At 45.4% G+C, this 20,119-nt stretch overlaps 1 protein-coding gene across 1 annotated transcript; it reads left to right on the top strand.

Annotated features, from left to right (window-relative positions):
* The first annotated feature begins 8,545 nt into the window (after positions 1–8,545).
* On the top strand, positions 8,546–19,667 carry EXOSC6 (exosome component 6). The gene is made up of 2 exons (XM_056525439.1): positions 8,546–9,217; positions 19,175–19,667. Exons 1-2 carry the CDS (start codon positions 8,597–8,599, stop codon positions 19,334–19,336), a joined length of 783 nt encoding a protein of 260 aa, XP_056381414.1. The 5' UTR covers positions 8,546–8,596; the 3' UTR covers positions 19,337–19,667.
* The last annotated feature ends 452 nt before the right edge of the window (positions 19,668–20,119 follow it).

Below are 20,119 nucleotides of genomic sequence, written 5' to 3'. Positions count from 1 at the left end.
CCCACATTAGGTAGAAGAAGGTTCCCCACATTAGGTAGAAGCAGGTTTCCCACATTAGGTAGTAGCAGGTTCCCCACATTAGGTAGCAGCAGGTTCCCCACATTAGGTAGCAGCAGGTTCCCCACATTAGGTAGTAGCAGTTTCCCCACATTAGGTAGAAGCAGGTTCCCCACATTAGGTAGTAGCAGGTTCCCCACATTAGGTAGTAGCGGGTTCCCCACATTAGGTAGAAGCAGGTTCCCCACATTAGGTAGAAGCAGGTTTCCCACATTAGGTAGTAGCAGGTTCCCCACATTAGGTAGTAGCGGGTTCCCCACATTAGGTAGTAGCGGGTTCCCCACATTAGGTAGAAGCAGGTTTCCCACATTAGGTAGAAGCAGGTTCCCCACATTAGGTAGGCAGCAGGTTCCCCACATTAGGTAGAAGAAGGTTCCCCACATTAGGTAGTAGCAGGTTCCCCACATTAGGTAGCAGCAGGTTCCCCACATTAGGTAGCAGCAGGTTCCCCACATTAGGTAGCAGCAGGTTCCCCACATTAGGTAGGCAGCAGGTTCCCCACATTAGGTAGTAGCAGTTTCCCCACATTAGGTAGTAGCAGGTTCCCCACATTAGGTAGTAGCAGGTTCCCCACATTAGGTAGTAGCGGGTTCCCCACATTAGGTAGAAGCAGGTTCCCCACATTAGGTAGAAGCAGGTTTCCCACATTAGGTAGTAGCAGGTTCCCCACATTAGGTAGTAGCGGGTTCCCCACATTAGGTAGTAGCGGGTTCCCCACATTAGGTAGAAGCGGGTTCTCCACATTAGGTAGAAGCAGGTTTCCCACATTAGGTAGAAGCAGGTTTCCCACATTAGGTAGTAGCAGGTTCCCCACATTAGGTAGTAGCGGGTTCCCCACATTAGGTAGAAGCAGGTTTCCCACATTAGGTAGAAGCAGGTTCCCCACATTAGGTAGTAGCAGGTTCCCCACATTAGGTAGCATTTTCGATTACCCCCCTCCCCCCCCCCCCCGACTCACACAGACAGACACCCACACATGCACACACACATAGACAGACACACACATGCGCACACACACATAGACAGACAGACGGACAAGCACACACACATAGACAGACAGGCACACACATGCACACACACATAGACAGACAGACACACACATGCACACACACATAGATAGACAGACAGACACACACACATGCACACACGCATAGACAGACAGACACACACACATGCACACACATAGATAGACAGACACATAGACAGACAGCCAAACATGCACACACACGCAGACAGACACACACACATGCACACACACACGCAGACAGACAGACACCCACACATGCACACACACATAGACAGACACATGCACACACACATAGACAGACAGACACACACACGCAGACAGACAGACAGACACCCACACATGCACACACACACACACATAGACAGACACACACACACAAGCAGACAGACTGACACCCACACATGCACACACACATAGACAATTGGTATCTCTGGCAATTTTCTGACGGCGCTGCGGGGCCTTTATTCCTCTCCCACTGCTTCTCTTAAACTTCCCCATGCTACTTCCCCTACTTTTCCCCTTTTTAATGGTACTCGACAGGGATGTCCGTTTGCCCTCTGTATTGAACCCCTTGTTGCCATTATCCGGGGGGATCCGGGCATCTCTGCTATAGCCCTTCATGATCGGGAATTTAACATTTCTTTATTTGCAGATGATGTTCTTTTTACCCTCTATAACCCCTTGCTTTCTCTTCCTAACCTTTATAGCAGCGGTACTCAACTGGCAGACCGCGGTCCATATCCGGACAGGGGCCGCCAGTCATCCGGACCTCCGGCCAGTTCAAGGAACCAACCAGAGGTGGCAGCCGCTATGTAATGGTGTCTTTTGGTGTCTCTGCTCCCTGCCTGGCCAGTGCTTCTCCTATGATGCTGGCAGTGCAATTAGCGCTGCCTGCATCATCTGCTCTGGCCAGGCCTGACTAGAAGAGGCCAGAGCAGTGGAGCAGCAAGGGACCTGCAATGAGCAGAAGCAGGACCGGGCCGTCCGCGGGGCCAGCCATCTGCGTCCGGCGCCATAAAACTGAAAGTAAATGATGCAGAGGTGGGGTTAAAAATGAAGTGAAAATGAAATGAAAATAAAAATGATGCAGGGGAGGTGGTGTTAGGGTTAGAAGGGGATAAAGGGGTCTGGGGGCATAAAAGTAAAAATTATGCAGGGGTCTTGGGGGGCAGGGGTGGTGTTAGGGTTAGAAGGGGATAAAGGGGCCTGGTGCTATAAAAGTAAAAATGATGCAGGGGTGGTGGTGTTAGGGTTAGAAGGGGATAAAGGAGTGAAGGGTGAGCATAAAAGTAAAATGATGCAGGGGTCTTGGGGGGACAAGGGTGGTGGTGTTAGGGTTAGAAGGGGATAAAGGGATCTGGGGTGGCATAAAAGTAAAAATGCAGGGGTCTTGGGGGGCATAAAAGTGAAAGAATGATGCAGAGGTCTTGGGGGGTGTAAGGGCAGAAGGGAATAAAGGGGTCTGTGGGGGCAGAAAAGTAAAGAAGAATGAAACAGGGGTCTTGGGGGGTGGGGGTATTAGGGCAGAAGAGGATAGAGTGGTCTGGGTGGGGCATAAAAGTAAAAATTATGCTGGGGTTCTGGGGACAAGGGTGGTGGTGTTAGGTTTAGAAGGGGATAAAGGGATCGGGGGGGCATAAAAGTAAAAATGCAGGGGTCTTGGGGGTGCATAAAAGTGAAAGAATGATGTAGAGGTCTTGGGGGGTGTAAGGGCAGAAGGGAATAAACGGGTTTATGGGGGCAGAAAAGTGTAAAGAAGGATGATGCAGGGGTCTTGGGGGGCAAAGGAGTCTAGATGAAGACTTAAGGGTCAGGGGGGCAGAGGATTCTGGGGGAATCTGAAGGAGGAGAGAAAAGATGGGTCTGGAAGAAGACCTAGGGGTCTGGGGGCACTTAAGGCCCATCCACATTGAGGACATTCCTTCAGCGGAAATCTGCTTGCAGCAGAGTCCTATTGTTTTCAATGGGATTCTGCTGCTCTGTGCATACTGTGTAATTCCCCCAGCAGAATGGACGTAACACCCCAAGAACGAACATGTTCGTTCTTTGGGGGGATGTCCATTCTGCTGGTGGAATTCCACCGGACTGTATTGTCATCAATAGAGATGGCGCACATCCATGCAGTCCTACTGCCAATGGCATTGTTGGCACCTGCAGCAAGCGGACATTCCGCCAACTAAATGTCCACAATGTGGAGAAGCCCTTAGGGGTCCTCAGGAGGAGGGTAAAATGGGTCTGAGGGAGTACTAGGTTGGGATTCTGACAAACAGAGGAAACAGTGTCTGGCAGTATTATTTTAGGGGTCATGATGTCTGGCAGGGTTATAATGATTATTGTTGTCATACAGAAGATGAGGATCTGCTAACAAAGTAACCAATGATGTCCGGGCATCAGACTCTGCAGAGGAAGATGGAGCTGAAAGAAGACAGTGACCAGAGGGAGAAGAAAAGGAAAGACAACAGAGAAGACATCTCCTGTGAGTCATTATACAATTGTGTATTCTCCTGACTGTCCCATCAGAGCTGTAGTCATTTGTAATTTCTTCAGTGATGATGGGTGACAGTGAACCCCAATCTGTGGCTCTCCAACTGTTACAAAACTATAACTCCCATAATTCCTGAGGCTTTGCAACAACTGTAGAGCCACTTAAACCGAGGTGAATTTAGAGTATGCAGCCTATTTTATTTTAATGGGTGTCTGACTTCTGCAACACCCACCATATAAAAAATATAAAATGGACTGCATAGTCTAATATGCCTGGGTCTATTTTTGCTCCCAGTCTGAAAGTATGTGTATTACAGGAATTTCCCAACCTTTATCTCTACAGTTGTTTCAAAACTACAGTTTCCATCATGCTCTTCTGTCTGCATGATGGCAGTGTTAGTTTTGCAACAGCTGGAGAGTTCATATGGGGGGCACCTCATTCATTGTTTTAGGGGACACAGAGGTATAATATGCTTCAGGGCACAGTGGCAATATAATATTTGGGGTCCAAGCATGTGATAGTTTTATAGCAAAAGCACAGTGGGAGGCAGCATTATAATAAGGGGCACTATTTGTGGCAGTATTATATCAGAGACATGGTGTTTGACAGAATTCTATTTAGGTATACAGTATGTGGCAGTATTATGTTCAGGGGCACAGTGTGTAACAGTATTATAATCAGGGGCACAATTTGTGGCAGTATTATACACAGGGACAGGTGCGTGGCAGTATTATGTTTAGGAGCACAGTGTGTGACATTATTATACCAGGGGCACAGTGTGTGACAGTATTATACCAGGGGCACAGTGTGTGGCAGTTATATATTCAGGGGCACAGTATGTGGCAGTATTATACCAGGGGCACAGTGTGTGGAGAACGATTATGACTTATTAAGTTCTAATTATGTTCTACAACAGGAAGTGCATATTTCTGGCAGTGCACTGCGGCCGCTAGGTGTGAACCAGGTCCTTGCGTTTAGCTCGGACCTTCACCGGATGGCAGACCTGGAAAAGCAGACCCCTACTAAAAGAAGTTGAGTACCCCTGCTTTATAGGGTACTTCATGCTTACAGAGTGGTCTCAGGCTATAAGGTTAATCTATCTAAAACAGAAGCTCTTCCCCTCAACCTTCTTCTGTCTTTATCTAACCTTCTGTGTGTTAACAACTCTTTTAAGTGCTCTTCCTCAGCTATTAAACACCTTGGGGTGTCTCTCACTCCCCACTATTCCTCCCTCTATTCTACTAGTTTTCACCCCCTCTTCCGTGAGCTCAGGGCCCTTATGGAGAAGTGGCGTACCCAGTATATTTCTTTCTTTGGTGGCATAGCTGCGGTCAAAATTACCATTCTCCCTAAGATATACTATACTATTTTGAGACTCTACCAGTCTGGGTTCCCTTGTCTGTCCTACCCTCCTTCCAATCTGCTATACTCTGCTTTATATGGGATGCTAAACGGCATTTTGTTCCGATGTCAGTCATGCTAGATAGTCGCTCTATGGGTGGACTAGGAGTTCCTGATGTGGTAAAATATTACTGGGCAGCGCACTTGTGTCACTTGGTGGCATGATCTACGTACCACGCATATAGCCGTTGGATGGAACTGGAAAAATTGTGGTTAGCTCCGATCCATCCGAATACTCTCCTGTGGGGTGGCCCTTCTCCTCCTACTTCCCTGGGTTATCTGTTAGGCCCAATGTCTTTCTCGTACGACATGTGGGGGTACTGTTTTTGGAAGCATAAGCTGTTCTCCCCTCTTTCTCCTCTATGGTCTTTTCTTTATCATCCTGATTTTCCCTCTGGCCTGTCCTCGGGTATGGTGGGGGAGTGGTGTTCCAGGGGTCTTTTCTGTTGGGCGGATGTGGTAGACCCTGTCTCTAGCTCTCTTCTCTCTTTTGACCAACTTGTAGCTCGCTGGTAGCTCCCTTCATCTGACAGGTTCAACTATTTCCAGCTTCTGCATTTTGTCTTCCACCCTGCACTCTGTGACGGTGTCATTGCCCACGACTTTTTAAAGGCTATGCCATGGTGGACCACAGACGAAGGGACTACCCTCTGCTATCTATTCTATCCTTCTTATGTCTCCGGATGGTGATACCCCAACGCATCGGTACATGCGATGTTGGGAGGAAGCTCTTGCTACTACTATCTCTATCCCCCAATGGTGAATAATTTGGGAGCATGCATACAGCCTATAAAGAGACTCAATTTAAAATGATTATGGTATGGTACCATACTCTGGAGTTGCTAAATAAATAAACCCTGGCACCCCCCCCCCCAATGCTGGCATTGTGCGGTAGGCCTAGGATCTGTATTTCAAATTTTTTTGTCCTGTCCACTCATATTGGACTATTGGAAAATGGTGCAGCCCTCATACCGCCCTATATATGGGAAAATGAAAAAGTTACAGGTGGTCAAAATAGGGCGATTTTACATTACTGATTTTGTACAAAAGGTTTTAGATTTTTTTTTAAGCGGTACAAAAATATAAAAGTTTCAAGCTATAGGTATCATTCTAATCGTATTGACCCACAGAATAAAGAACACCTATCATTTTTACCGTAAATTGTACAGTGTGAAAACAAAACCCTCCAAAATGTGCAAAATTGTGGTTTTCATTAAAATCTCCTCCCCCAAAAATTTTTTGGGTGGGTTTGCCGTACATTTGATGGTAAAATGAGAGGTTTCATTACAAAGTACAATTGGTCACGCAAAAAACAAGCCCTTATATGGGTCTGTAGATGGAAATATAAAAGAGTTATGGATTTTAGAAGGCGAGGAGGAAAAAACAAAAACACAAAAAAAAAATTGGCCTGGTCCTTAAGGTGAAAATGGGAATTTATTCTTATTATTTATTTTTTTATAAATCAACTGGCTCTAGAAAGTTAAACAGATTTGTAAATTACTTCTATAAAAAAAATCTTAATCCTTCCAGTACTTATTAGTTATTGAATACTACAGAGGAAATTATTTTCTTTTTGGAACACAGTGCTCTCTGCTGACATCATGACCACAGTGCTCTCTGCTGACATCTCTGTCCATTTTAGGAATTGTTTAGAGCAGCATATGTTTGCTATTGGGGATTTTCTCCTACTCTGGACAGTTCTTAAAATGGACAGAAGTGTCAGCAGAGAGCACTGTGCCCATGGTTCAGCAGAGAGCTCTGTGTTCCAAAAAGAAAAGAATGTTCTCTAATATTCAGCAGCTAATAAGTACTGGGATTATTAAGATTTTTTAATAGAAGTAATTTACAAATCTGTTTAACTTTCTGGCACCAGTTGATTTCAGGGGTTAAATAACACCTTGGTTGTTGGATTGTGGAATAGCTCTTTTAACCCCTTAACGACGCAGGACGTATATTTACGTCCTGCGCCGGCTCCCGCGATATGAAGCGTCGGTCCCGGCGCTAATCAACGGCCGGGACCCGCGGCTAATACCACACATCGCCGATCGCGGCGATGTGCGGTATTAACCCTTTAGAAGCGGCGGTCAAAGCTGACCGCCGCTTCTAAAGTGAAAGTGAAAGTGGGACCTATAACACTGCAAAAAAAAAGTTAAAAAAAAGTGTTAATAACGGTCATTTAACCCCTTCCCTAATAAAAGTTTGAATCACCCCCCTTTTCCCATAAAAAAAATAAAACAGTGTAAAAAAAATAAAAAATAAACATATGTGGTATCGCCGCGTGCGTAAATGTCCGAACTATAAAAATATATCATTAATTAAGCCGTACGGTCAATGGCGTACGTGCAAAAAAATTCCAAAGTCCAAAAAAGCGTATTTTGGTCACTTTTTATACCATTAAAAAATGAATAAAAAGTGATCAAAAAGTCCGATCAAAACAAAAATCATACCGATAAAAACTTCAGATCACGGCGCAAAAAATGAGTCCTCATACCACCCCATACGTGGAAAAATAAAAAAGTTATAGGGGTCAGAAGATGACATTTTTAAACGAATAAATTTTCCTGCATGTAGTTATGATTTTTTCCAGAAGTGCGACAAAATCAAACTTATATAAGTAGGGTATCATTTTAACCGTATGGACCTACAGAATAATGATAAGGTGTAATTTTTACCGAAATATGCCCTGCGTAGAAACGAAAGCCCCCAAAAGTTACAAAATGGCGTTTTTTTTTCGATTTTGTCGCACAATGATTTTTTTTCCCGTTTCGCCGTGCATTTTTGGGTAAAATGACTAATGTCACTGCAAAGTAGAATTGGCGACGCAAAAAATAAGCCATAATATGGATTTTTAGGTGGAAAATTGAAAGGGTTATGATTTTTAAAAGGTAAGGAGGAAAAAACGAAAGTGCAAAAACGGAAAAACCCTGAGTCCTTAAGGGGTTAAAGAGGTTTTCCCATCTGACAAAGTGATCCCTTATTCACTTAATTGGGGGATAACTAGGTGATCACCGGGGTCTTGCGATTGGGACCCTGTAATCTTGATAATGAGACTCCGGTTAGAATAGAGCAGTGGATCACGGGTGGTTTTGGAGTATAGATATATAACTTTGTTGGATAGAAAACCCCTTTACAGTATCCATTAAACTGGTGTTTCCCAACCAGGGTGCCTCCAGTTGTTGCAAAACTACAACTCCCAGCATGCGCGGACAGCTGAAGGCTGTCCGGGCATGCTGGGAGTTGTAGTTTTGCAACATCTGGAGGCACCCTGGTTGGGAAACACTTCCTTAAACAGTACACAGAGAGTAATGTACACATATGATACTACAATCTTTCCATACACCAGTGTTTTCCAAACAGTGTCTCCAGCTGTTGCAAAACTACAACTCCCAGCATGCCCATACACCTTGTGACTGTCCGGGCATGATGAGAGTTGATGTTATACAACAGCTGGAGACACACAGTTTGGGAAAACACTGCCATACACCATAAAGCTCTGCCAGCACGGCGCTAGAGTATGAAAGCTCTTCCTCCTTTGCAGTGTCTATGGTTTCCGGTCGCTCTGTCTCTTTCCCTGGAGTCTCGATGGTTGTTCACTTCCGGTCGGGTCACGTTGTGTGTTCGCAGTCATGCCGGGTGACAGCCGGCGTGTGCGGGGCCCGGAGGAGTCCCAGAGCCCGCTGTTGTACGCCCTGCCCGAACAACCCCATGTAGGGAGGACTGGCCGTGGGGCCGGGGAGCCTCGGGCAGTGTTCGTGCGGGCCGGGCTCCTCAGCCAAGCGGCTGGCTCAGCTTATATAGAGGCGGGAGGCACAAAGGTGCTGTGCGCGGTGTCCGGGCCCCGCGAGTGGGGCGGCATGGGCGGAGAGCACCGTGGCCGGCTCATGTGTGACCTGCGCTGGGCTCCGTTCTCCCGGGCAGGAGCATGGTCGTCCTCTGCGGCTCCTAACCGTCAAGCCGGCCTTTTACTGCAGGAAAGCCTGGAGTCCGCCGTACGACTGGAACGTTACCCGCGGGCGGAGCTGGCGGTGTGGGCGCTGGTGCTGGAGGACCGTGGCTCCGCATTACCCGCAGCCGTGTCCTGCGCCTCGCTAGCCCTAGCGGACGCTGGGATAAAGATGTATGACCTGGTGGTGGGAGCGGGGCTGAGCTGGGGCCTGGAGGGCGGTGAGCTGCTGCTGGACCCCGACGACGCCGAGGAGGAGGCTGGAGCCACCATGTACCTCAGCCTGCTGCCTGCCCTCAACCAGGTAATGTGGGGGCGCTGGCAGATAGGCTTATTATGTTATACTGCAGTGTAGCAATAGACTGTTCAAAAGAAACTTTATCAGTCATTTTGGTCGGCCAGGGCCTCAGTGCTGAGACCTCCACAGATCATAAGAAGAAGCAGAGAGAAGCACCTAGGTATGGTATGGTAATTCCTGCAGAATTACGCGAATGGAATTACGCGCTGAGAACATAAACATCAGTGTGAATGGGTCTTCCGTGAGACCCATTTACACTGCGCAATTTCAGCGGCGGACAATTCCGCCGCTGAAATTGTTCCCCCGCAAAGAGAGAACATGTTCATTCTTTGCGCGGAAGTCCGCGAACACTGCATGGCCTTCAATGGTGATGGCGCAGTGCCGCACGGCGGACCACTGAAGTATTCCGACGGTGGCCGCCAGAATGCAATCTCCGCTTGCGGAATTCTGCTCCCGGAGATTCCGTTCACAATCCGTAGTGTGAACATACCCTTACTCCTGCCCAGTGCACTAGTTGTGCTCCATAGACATAATGGAGTCTTATCTACAGCAACTGGATAGAACCCCCCAGCGTGCAGGAGAGTGAAGCAAATAAGCTTGTGCTTCTCCCTGCTCGGTCTAAAGGGGTACTCCAGTGGAAAATGTTTTTTTTTTTTTTTTTTTATCAACTGGTGCCAGAAAGTTAAACAGATTTGTAAATTACTTCTATTAAAGTCTTAATCCTTTCAGTACTTATTAGCTGATGAATACTACAGAGGAAATTCTTTTCTTTTTGGAACACAGAGCTCTCTGCTGACATCATGACTACAGTGCTCTCTGCTGACATCTGTCCATTTTAAGAACTGTCCAGATTAGGAGAAAATCCCCATAGAAAACATGCTGCTATGGACAGAGATGTCAGCAGAGAGCACTGTGGTCATGATGTCAGCAGAGAGCACTGTGGTCATGATGTCAGCAGACAGTTCTGTGTTCCAAAAAGAAAATAATTTCCTCTGTAGTATTCATCAGCTAATAAGTACTGGAAGGATTAAGATTTTTTTTTAATAGAAGTCATTTTACAAATCTGTTTAACTTTCTGGCCCCAATTGATTAAAACATTTTTTTTTCCACCGGAGTACCCCTTTAACGATTGGGGTTTCAGAACTGAGACCCTGATCAATATAACTTTTGGGAAGAGATCAGCCTGGCTATTTTTGCTTTTATGTGTTTCTGCTGCCGTAGATCTAGTATCCCTGTTTATCACTGCAGACCATAGTGTAAGCTTACACTTTGCCTGCCCACCTGCCAGTGACTGTGTACATAGTCACAGCACTCACCAAGTATATTCAGGAACAAGGAGCTTTATTGCGTACCCTTTAAATTAAACAGGACTTGTTTTGGCTGTAGAGGAAGCAGAGGAAGGCTAGTGCCAAAACATGTCCTGTTTGATATGAAGGAGATGCAGTAAAGCTCCTTGTTCCTTAATATACTTGGTGAGTGCTGGGACTTTATTTACACTTTTCTGGACCTGATCCACCCCTAACGGAAGTGCCGACCAACTTATATACTAAGCACCTGTCAGTGATTGGCAGAGTTCTGTAAATACTGACACTATGGAGCTGCTCTATGCTCTTTCTATGGCAGTGTTTCCCAACCAGGGTGCCTCCAGCTGTTGCAAATCTACAACTCCCAGCATGCCCGGACAGCCTTCGGCTGTCCGAGAATGCTAGGACTTGTAGTTTTGCAACAGCTGGAGGCACCCTGGTTGGGAAACACCGCTCTATGGTCTTAAAGGGGTAGTCCAGTGGTGAAAAACTTATCCCCTATCCTAAGGATAGGGGATAAGTTTGAGATCACGCGGGGTCCGACCGATGGGGCCCCCTGCGATCTCTCTGTACGGGGGCCAGGCTCTCCGGCCAGATAGTGGGTGTCGACGTCTGCACGAAGCGGCGGCCGACACGCCCCCTCAATACATCTCTATGGCAGAGCCGGAGATTGCCGAAGGCAGCGCTTCGGCTCTGCCATAGAGTTGTATTGAGGGGGCGTATCGGCCGCCGCTTCATGCGGAGGTCGACACGCCCCCTTCCCGCGGGCTGTCGGGGCTCCATACAGGAGATCGCGGGGGGCCCCAGCGGTCGGACCCCCTGCGATCTGCAACTTATCCCCTATCCTTAGGATAGGGGATAAGTTGTTCACCACTGAGTCACCACTGGACTACTCCTTTAAGTGATAAACGGGTATTAGATCTACTGCACCAAGAAAGAAAAGTGTTTTATGCAGGGTCTCGGTCAATAGGCTTATGCTGCCAGTCTCTTTAATAGACCAACCATAGTTTGGTACTGACTGTGAATGTTCACTCACTGTTCACTTTTAGGTACCTTGCTAGTGCTGGATTATACCCCATTTCTCCTTCAGAACTGCCTAAATTCTTTGTGTCATACTTTCTACAAGGTTCTGGAAACATTCCTTAGAGATTTTGGTCTGTATGAACATGATGACATCACGTCCATAATGCGAATATCCCGTTCCACCTAATCCCAAAGGTTCTCTATTGGATTGAGATCTGGTGACTGTAGAGGCCATTGGAGTAAAGTGAACTCTAGTAATGTTTAAGAAGTCTGCTCTGTGACATGGTGCAATATCCTGGTAGAAGAAACCATCAGAAGATGGGTGTACTGCGGTCATAAAGGGATAGACATGGTCAGTAGAGATGAGCGAACTTACAATAAATTTGATTCGTCACAAACTTCTCGGCTCGGCAGTTGATGACTTATCCTGCGTAAATGAGTTCAGCCTTCAGGTGCTCCGGTGGGCTGGAAAAGGTGGATACAGTGGAGACACTTTCCTAGGACTGTATCCACCTTTTCCAGCCCACCGGAGCACCTGAAGGCTGAACTCATTTACGCAGGATAAGTCATCAACTGCCGAGCCGAGAAGTTCGTGACGAATCGAATTTACTGTAAGTTCGCTCATCTCTAATGGTCAGCAACAATACTTAGAGTAGCTATCAAAAAAAAATTTGTTATACCTTCTATATAGATCAACTTTCTAATGGGATTGTATTAAAAAAAAATGATTCCTTTTATGTCTATTTTCACTTTGAAACTGTGGGCACTAGGGGTCTCCCTAGGAGTCCCTGGCTGCAAGCTTTTTAATTGATTTTAGACTCACGCGGGCTTGGCTTGAGTCCGAAATCGCAGACTCAGCACAGCTCCCCGCCCGTCAATCAGACAGGTGGGAGCGAGTGCTGTGATTCTATCACTGCAGGGAGCAATCCTGACTCTGCTGGCCAGCCGTGTCTTCAGGCTCAGCTCCCTGACGAGGAGAGTTAGCGCGTGTTGGCCCAGAGTCGGTGGAGGGCTCCTCTTCTAGGAGACTCAGAGGCTGCCGTCCCTGCCTTGTGCTGGGCTGTATGCGCGCTGCTGAGAGGGATCGCAACATACAGGAAGAAGGGCAGAAGCCAGACCTGGCAGGCATCAGATGATGTGCGCCTACTGTGCCACGCCAGCTTCCTCCCCTGACACAAGGCAGATAACTGAGCTACCGAAGATCAATGAATTAAGATTTTTAGGGGGTCTATCTTATAAGAGAAAGTGTTGATAAAACCCTGGGAATGGAGGTGAACTGGTATGCTAGCATTTTTTGCATGGAGATCTTTTATCTCCTCCTATGAGGAATTGATCCTCCAATGAAAACTGAATTGGATAAGGAACGATAGATTGGATGGGGCTGGATATACATTCAGGTAACCCTGAGTGGTGTTGAGTATCCAGTGATCGGAAGAAATTATACTGCAATAGTGGAAAACATGTATGAGTCTTCTGCCCACAGGAAGATGGGAAATATCCTGTAGAGGAAAACTTACCTGGTGCAGGTCTGGAACGGGTGGAGAAAGATTGCCCTCTGGTCCTCCAGGGGCGTCCCCTATAGGGAAGAATGGAGGAGGTTGGTATGTAGGGGCTGGGGTAGAGGGTCTATCCATTTGGAAGGAAACCCTTTGTTGGGATCTGTAATTGTATCAACGGCTGGGGAAAAGACCCCTTTTCCCAGGACGTCTGATAATCTTATTATTGAGTGAGGCCTGGGACTTGTCTAATGAAGAGAACAGCCCAACGGTGGTGGTGGTGGTGGGGGGATTGGTGGCGGTGATAGGACTCAGGACCCCAGGACAGGTAGGGGGAGAGAAGCGGATGGCGGCGGCGGTCTCTGGCACCACAAAAGCCACTGCAGTTCATTGATTTAAAGCGCCCGCTTTAAATCAATGATCTGCAGCGGTGTCGCTGCCGATAACTTTTATATCGATATGTTATCGGCCCTAACCTCCATAGAGTATCGGTATCGGTCGATCCCTAATAGAAATTTTTATGAACATTTAGAGGGAGAGTCATCCGCAGCCCAAAACATTTCAGGGGTAACAGGCATATCCTGAGTAGGAATATTCTGAGCAGATTGTTGTGTGTCAGATTGTGTAATTGCCATGGTAACAGATTTAGATATTGCATTATGCGTAGATGCTATAGCACTCTCTTTTATAGCAGATTTAACTGAGCAGGACACTGACTGGTCCACTAAATTCTGAACTTCATCTTCAGATAAATAGCTAGTCTCTTTAGGTTGTTCAGAAGACATTTTGTATATATTAGCAATGTAAATAGTTATAAAATATATATATATATATATATATATATATATGTATGGATTAAATAGTTAATATGTATACAGTTAAAATATATACACAGTGTAAATAATTTGAGTACTTTATTAACTTCAATTTAAGTACTAATAAATAGAATTAAAAAAAAAAATATATATAGCAATTATAAATAATATAATTTGTGAGGTAAAATATATATTAATAAATGCCAGGAATGGATGCAGGAATGAAATAAAACACTGAGGGGCAGTACAGGGTCAAATATGGTACGAATGGCAGTGCTACTGACTCCACTCTGACTAACCTGCATTAGTGTCAGTGAGGTATGACATGATTGACACGAAGGGTGGGAATCACTTCAACTGATCACCAATTGAAGCGAGATGTAGTTGTAAAAACAACTGCATCACTGAGATGAGGGAAAGGAGCACGCGCAGGAAGCAGAGCTCAGAATGCATGGCTCGGGTATAAATATGAATATATGTGTGCGGAATAATAGTGAAAAAGGGGAAGAAGATATGATAAATATATTGAGAAATATATATGACAGAAGGGGAAAATATGATAGTAATAAGACAATGGAAATAATAAAGAAAATAAGAATTGAAGAATAAAAATGAAAAAAGAGGAATACTGTACAAGAACAATGGAGAGCAAGGGGATTTACATTTATCTGAACTGCTGAGCAGCAAAGAAAGAGGAGCTAACGCTACACCTGCTTATGTTACCTGACTATATCCTGTTGGCTACCTATATACACAGGAGGTGACTGGAGGATAGGACGTGATGTAACAGTAAAATAGTGGTGACTGGGGGATAAGGCTTAATGTGACAGCAAAATAGTCAATGCAGCTTTGTAAATGACTGTAGGATAAGACGTGATGATACAGCTCAATAGAAAGCAGGTATAGCGGCGGTGTGCAGATCACAGTATCAGCGGAGCGGAGGAGGAGTGACAGTCAGGCCCTGTAATGATTACAGTGCCTGGCTGTCACGCACAGCTTTCCCAGGCTCCTGAATGGCATGTGATCTGCTTAGTATTGAAACGTTTATGGCCATTCAGAAAGCTGGAAAAGCTATGGTATTCATGCCATGTAATGACTTATGGCCCTGTAATGATTACAGAGCCTAACTGAAACACGAGGCTTTTCCAGGCTCCTGAATGGCATGTGATCTGCTTAGTACTGACACATGTCTGACCATTCAGGAGCCTGGAAAAGCTGTGTGTGACAGGCTTGATGATCCTTACATGGCCATGAATCATTACAGGGTCTGAAAGCTACACACAACTTTCTCAGGCTTCATAATGGCCAGAAACTGTACTAAGAAGCTCTGGAGCCTTGGAAAGCTGTGTGACAGTCCAAGCTCTGTAAATCATTACAGGGCCATGAGTCATTACAGGGAGTGACTGTCACACAGCTTTCCTAGGCTCCTGATCTACTTAACCCCTTAAGGACGCAGGACGTAAATGTACGTCCTGGTGAGGTGGTACTTAACGCACCAGGACGTACATTTACGTCCTAAGCATAACCGCGGGCATCGGAGCGATGCCCGTGTCATGCGCGGCTGATCCCGGCTGCTAATCGCAGCCAGGGACCCGCCGGCAATGGCCGACGCCCGCGATCTCGCGGGCGTCCGCCATTAACCCCTCAGGTGCCGGGATCAATACAGATCCCGGCATCTGCGGGAGTTCGCGATTAAAATGAACGATCGGATCGCCCGCAGCGCTGCTGCGGGGATCCGATCATTCATAACGCCGCACGGAGGTCCCCTCACCTTCCTCCGTGCGGCTCCCGGCGTCTCCTGCTCTGGTCTGTGATCGAGCAGACCAGAGCAGAAGATGACCGATAATACTGATCTGTTCTATGTCCTATACATAGAACAGATCAGTATTAGCAATCATGGTATTGCTATGAATAGTCCCCTATGGGGACTATTCAAGTGTAAAAAAAAATGTAAAAGTAAAAGTAAAAAAAAAAGTGAAAAATCCCCTCCCCCAATAAAAAAGTAAAACGTCCGTTTTTTCCTATTTTACCCCCAAAAAGCGTAAAAAACATTTTTTATAGACATATTTGGTATCGCCGCGTGCGTAAATGTCCGAACTATTAAAATAAAATGTTAATGATCCCGTACGGTGAACGGCGTGAACGAAAAAATTTTTAAAAAGTCCAAAATTCCTACTTTTTTAATACATTTTATTAAAAAAAAAATTATAAAAAATGTATTAAAAGTTTTTTATATACAAATGTGGTATCAAAAAAAAGTACAGATCATGGCGCATAAAATGAGCCCCCATACCGCCGCTTATACTGAAAAATAAAAAAGTTATAGGTCATCAAAATAAAGGGATTATAAACGTACTAATTTGGTTAAAAAGTTTGTGATTTTTTTTAAGCGCAACAATAATATAAAAGTATATAATAATGGGTATCATTTTAATCGTATTGACCCTCAGAATAAAGAACACACGTCATTTTTACCAGAAATTGTACGGCGTGAAAACAAAACCTTCCAAAATTAGCAAAATTGCGTTTTTCGTTTTAATTTCCCCACAAAAATAGTGTTTTTTGGTTGCGCCATACATTTTATGATATAATGAGTGATGTCATTACAAAGGACAACTGGTCACGCAAAAAATAAGCCCTCATACTAGTCTGTGGATGAAAATATAAAAGAGTTATGATTTTTAGAAGGCGAGGAGGAAAAAATGAAAACGTAAAAATTAAATTGTCTGAGTCCTTAAGGCCAAAATGGGCTGAGTCCTTAAGGGGTTAATATTGAAACATTTGCGGCCATTCAGGGGCCTTGAAAAACTGTGCGACAGTCACTCCCTGTAATGAATGGCCACAAACGTTCCAGTACTAAGCAGGTCAGGAGCCTGGGAAAGCTGTGTGTGTCATGAACTGTAGGCTCTTGATGTTACTGTGGCATTAGACATGTGACATAAGGGTTGTGGGCAGCTCTGGAGGTGTCTTGGGATAATCATGTGACGGGAGGGTTGTGGGCAGCTCTGGTGGTGACTTGGGATATTCATGACAGAATGGAGGGGAGTTGGAGGACGGACACTACTAGAGCTTTTAACTTTGTATAAACCTCATCTCATGCTGTAATTATACTGTGCAGTGTATGATGCCCCATCCACCTCTTCTGCTTCATTCCCTGGCTGCTCCTTAGATTTGCCAACTGCCTTCTGTCTGCATACAGGCTTCAGGAAAATGGCTGCTGGCTCCCCCTCTCATTTCACGTGTACACCTGCGCAGTAAACAGTCTATGCTTCCCTATGAGGCGTGTGCCGCCTTAACTTTCTTACTCCCTGTGCCTGCCATAAAGCATCTGTGTAGGTGTTGTGAAGTCACACACCAGAGGCTATAGTAATGGCAGCCCCCTGTACACTTTTTTTTATCAATTAATAATAGGCCTAAACTCTCAGATTGCGATATGTCGATTTTGGGAAAATGGGAGTTCCATAGGAGGAAAATGGCTATGGGGGGGGGGGGGGGGGGGAATTGCTATATGAATGCATTTTATCTAGCAATTCCCCTCATAACCCATTCCCCTCATGTTGTGTAGCTATTCCCCTCCTATAACCCATTCCCCTCATGTTGTATAGCTATTCCCCTCTTATAACCCATTCCCCTCATGTTGTATATCTATTCCCTGGGCTCGATTGCTCAAGCCTGTAGCTCAGGCTTGGAGCAATCAAACCCCAATCGGACGCCGCTGAGACAGGTAAGGAGACCTTCACCTGCGTCCCAGCTGATCGGAACATCGCGATTTTATCGCGATGTCCCAATCAGCCCGACTGAGCTGCCGGGAAGCGTTTACTTTCACTTTCAGATGCGGCGGTCAACTTTGACCGCCGCATCTGAAGGGTTAATAGCACGCGCTGTTAGCCCAGGGTCCCGGCTATGACTAGCAGCCGGGACCGACCTGGAGCGATGCGGGGGCACGGCGTGACCCCGTTTTAAACACTGGGCTCAGGGCGTACAGGTACGCCCTAAGTCCTTAAGGATCGGGGATGCAGGGCGTATGCATAGGCCCTGCGTCCCCAAGAGGTTAAGGGCGCACATGTTCAGGCAATGCCTGGTCTGTGTGCACTGCTGAGCGGCTGTAGAAATGGCTGTATACCCTGTTTGTCAGACCTGGAGCATCCGCATGCTGGTTTAGCTGATATACGTCTCTCACTTTTAACAACCTTTCAGGACCTAGGTTTGAGAAGGATACTTAGGATGACCACTTAGCATTTGAGCTTAAAGGAGTACTCCTGTGGAAAACTTTTTTTTTTTTTTTTTTAAATCAACTGGTGCCAGAAAGTTTTACAGATTTACATATTACTTCTATTAAAAAAATCTTAATTCTTCCAGTACTACTTAGCTGCTACTACTTAGCTGCTAAGAAAATTCTTTTCTTTTTGGAAAACAGAGCTCTCTGCTGACATCATGACCACAGTACTCTCTGCTGACATCTCTGTCCATTTTAGAAACTGTCCAGAGCAGCATATGTTTTCTATGGGGATTTTCTCCTACTCTGGACAGTTTTTAAAATGGACAGAGATTTCAGCAGAGAGCACTGTGGTCATGTCAGCAGAGAGCTCTGTGTTCCAAAAAGAAAACCATTTCCTCTGTAGTATTCAGCAGCTAATAAGTAGTGGAAGGATTAAGATTGTTTAATAGAAGTAATTTACAAATCTGTTTAACTTTCTGGCACCAGTTGATAAAAAAAAAAAAAAATCCACCGGAGTACCCCTTTAACATAGCAGAACCACAAATTTCTTTCCTGTGTAATACCTAATATATATGTAATGTATCATAACAAACCTCAGCTGTGAGGTGTCAGGACAGGTTCTGCAGCCTCTATATGAACAATATTTTTGACTAATAGAAAGCAGATATCTAACAAATGGTGAGAAATAAACAAAGTATATTGTTAGGTCCCAGAACATTTCATTAGTCTGATATACATTCACACTGGATGCGTAATTCATGCGGTCAGCGCTGGCCTATCCTTACAGATATGGGGAGGGTTCTAGGCTTCTGTCATTGAGTCCAGCTCCAGGGTGTAAATGTAATTGTTTGGAGTAGAAGTATGAGGGAGATTGTGTATATTGGGGTTCTCTGGGTTTGCTCGCTGAGACTGGGTGTGTCAGGAAATCTTGTATTTTAGAGAGTAAAAATTGAGATCAGCTTTGTGGGGATATCAGGGTGGATTATGCTACCTATGATTAGATCAGGCCTGGAGAAGTTTTGGGGAAAGGGGGTATATGCTTAAATTGTGATTTGCTCTGAAATGGGGTGTACGCAGGTCTTCTGATGTGCTTTTGTCTTATCCAGGTCTCTGGCCTCCTATGCAGCGGTGAATGGGAGGGTGACAGCTCTGTGGCGGCCCTGCGGATGTGTATGGAGGGCTGTCAGCGGTTGTATCCAGTACTGCAACAGAGTCTTGTGAAGGCAACAAAGAGGAAGATCCCAGCCCCGCAACCTCAGTCTGGATAACCATGTGATCTCTGATGTATTGGGGGCTGCAGACGTTTATGATAAATGAAAGATGCAGGATGTTGCTCTCTAACATAATGGTGGGTGCTACTCCCACCACCTGGAACATTAACAGACAATGGTGACTGAGGAGCTGCTGTCCTGGGACTTATCACCATGTTACAGGAGGAGAGGATGGGGCTCAGTGACTGGGACAATTCCTGGCTATCACTGCCACTCCTTTATTGAGGTTGTGTGATCGATCAGAAGGGGCAGTGACAGCCAAGAGATTGGGTTGTGTTTTTTTTTTTTTTTTTTGCAAGCTGTAAATAAAAGTTTTGTACACAACTTATGACCACTATACAATTGCAGTATTTTCAAAATTTTAAATGGTTAATGGTCACGAATGTATGGGGGGGGGGGGGTAATTCTGTAAATGTACTATTGTGACTGGTTGTCACCCAGCTTTCCTACAGACTACAGCTAGGGTGGAGATCTGCTGTAGCTCCTCCATTTACCCCCCAATATGGTTGACTTGGAATTATAAACAATCCTTTAAGTTGCTACTTAGCATAAAATTACACAACTATCTTAATATAAGGTGTAGTGTGCTGCTGAGGAGCATCTAACAAGATAACACTTTATACCTCACGCCACAAAAGAGTTACAAAGCAGTGTTAGGACTACTTATCACACACTTTTGTTGGCTTAGACTGTCAGCCGTAGACTGCTTTTTTTTGTTTGCAATTTTTGTTTCTTTTTAGCCAGTGGTTTCTCAAATAGTGGTGGAGATTTATAGAAACA

Source organism: Hyla sarda, chromosome 6 (assembly GCF_029499605.1).
Source record: "Hyla sarda isolate aHylSar1 chromosome 6, aHylSar1.hap1, whole genome shotgun sequence".
NCBI lineage: Eukaryota > Metazoa > Chordata > Amphibia > Anura > Hylidae > Hyla > Hyla sarda.
Note: the sequence above shows the minus strand (reverse complement) of the source record. Positions and strands in the feature narration are given on the sequence as shown.

Bases quoted from the DNA above. Each gene is read 5' to 3' on its own strand.
- EXOSC6 (XM_056525439.1), top strand. From the start codon at position 8,597: ATGCCGGGTGACAGCCGGCGTGTGCGGGGCCCGGAGGAGTCCCAGAGC. The intron at 9,218-19,174 runs GTAATGTGGGGG...TGTCTTATCCAG, and splicing joins TGCTGCCTGCCCTCAACCAG to GTCTCTGGCCTCCTATGCAG.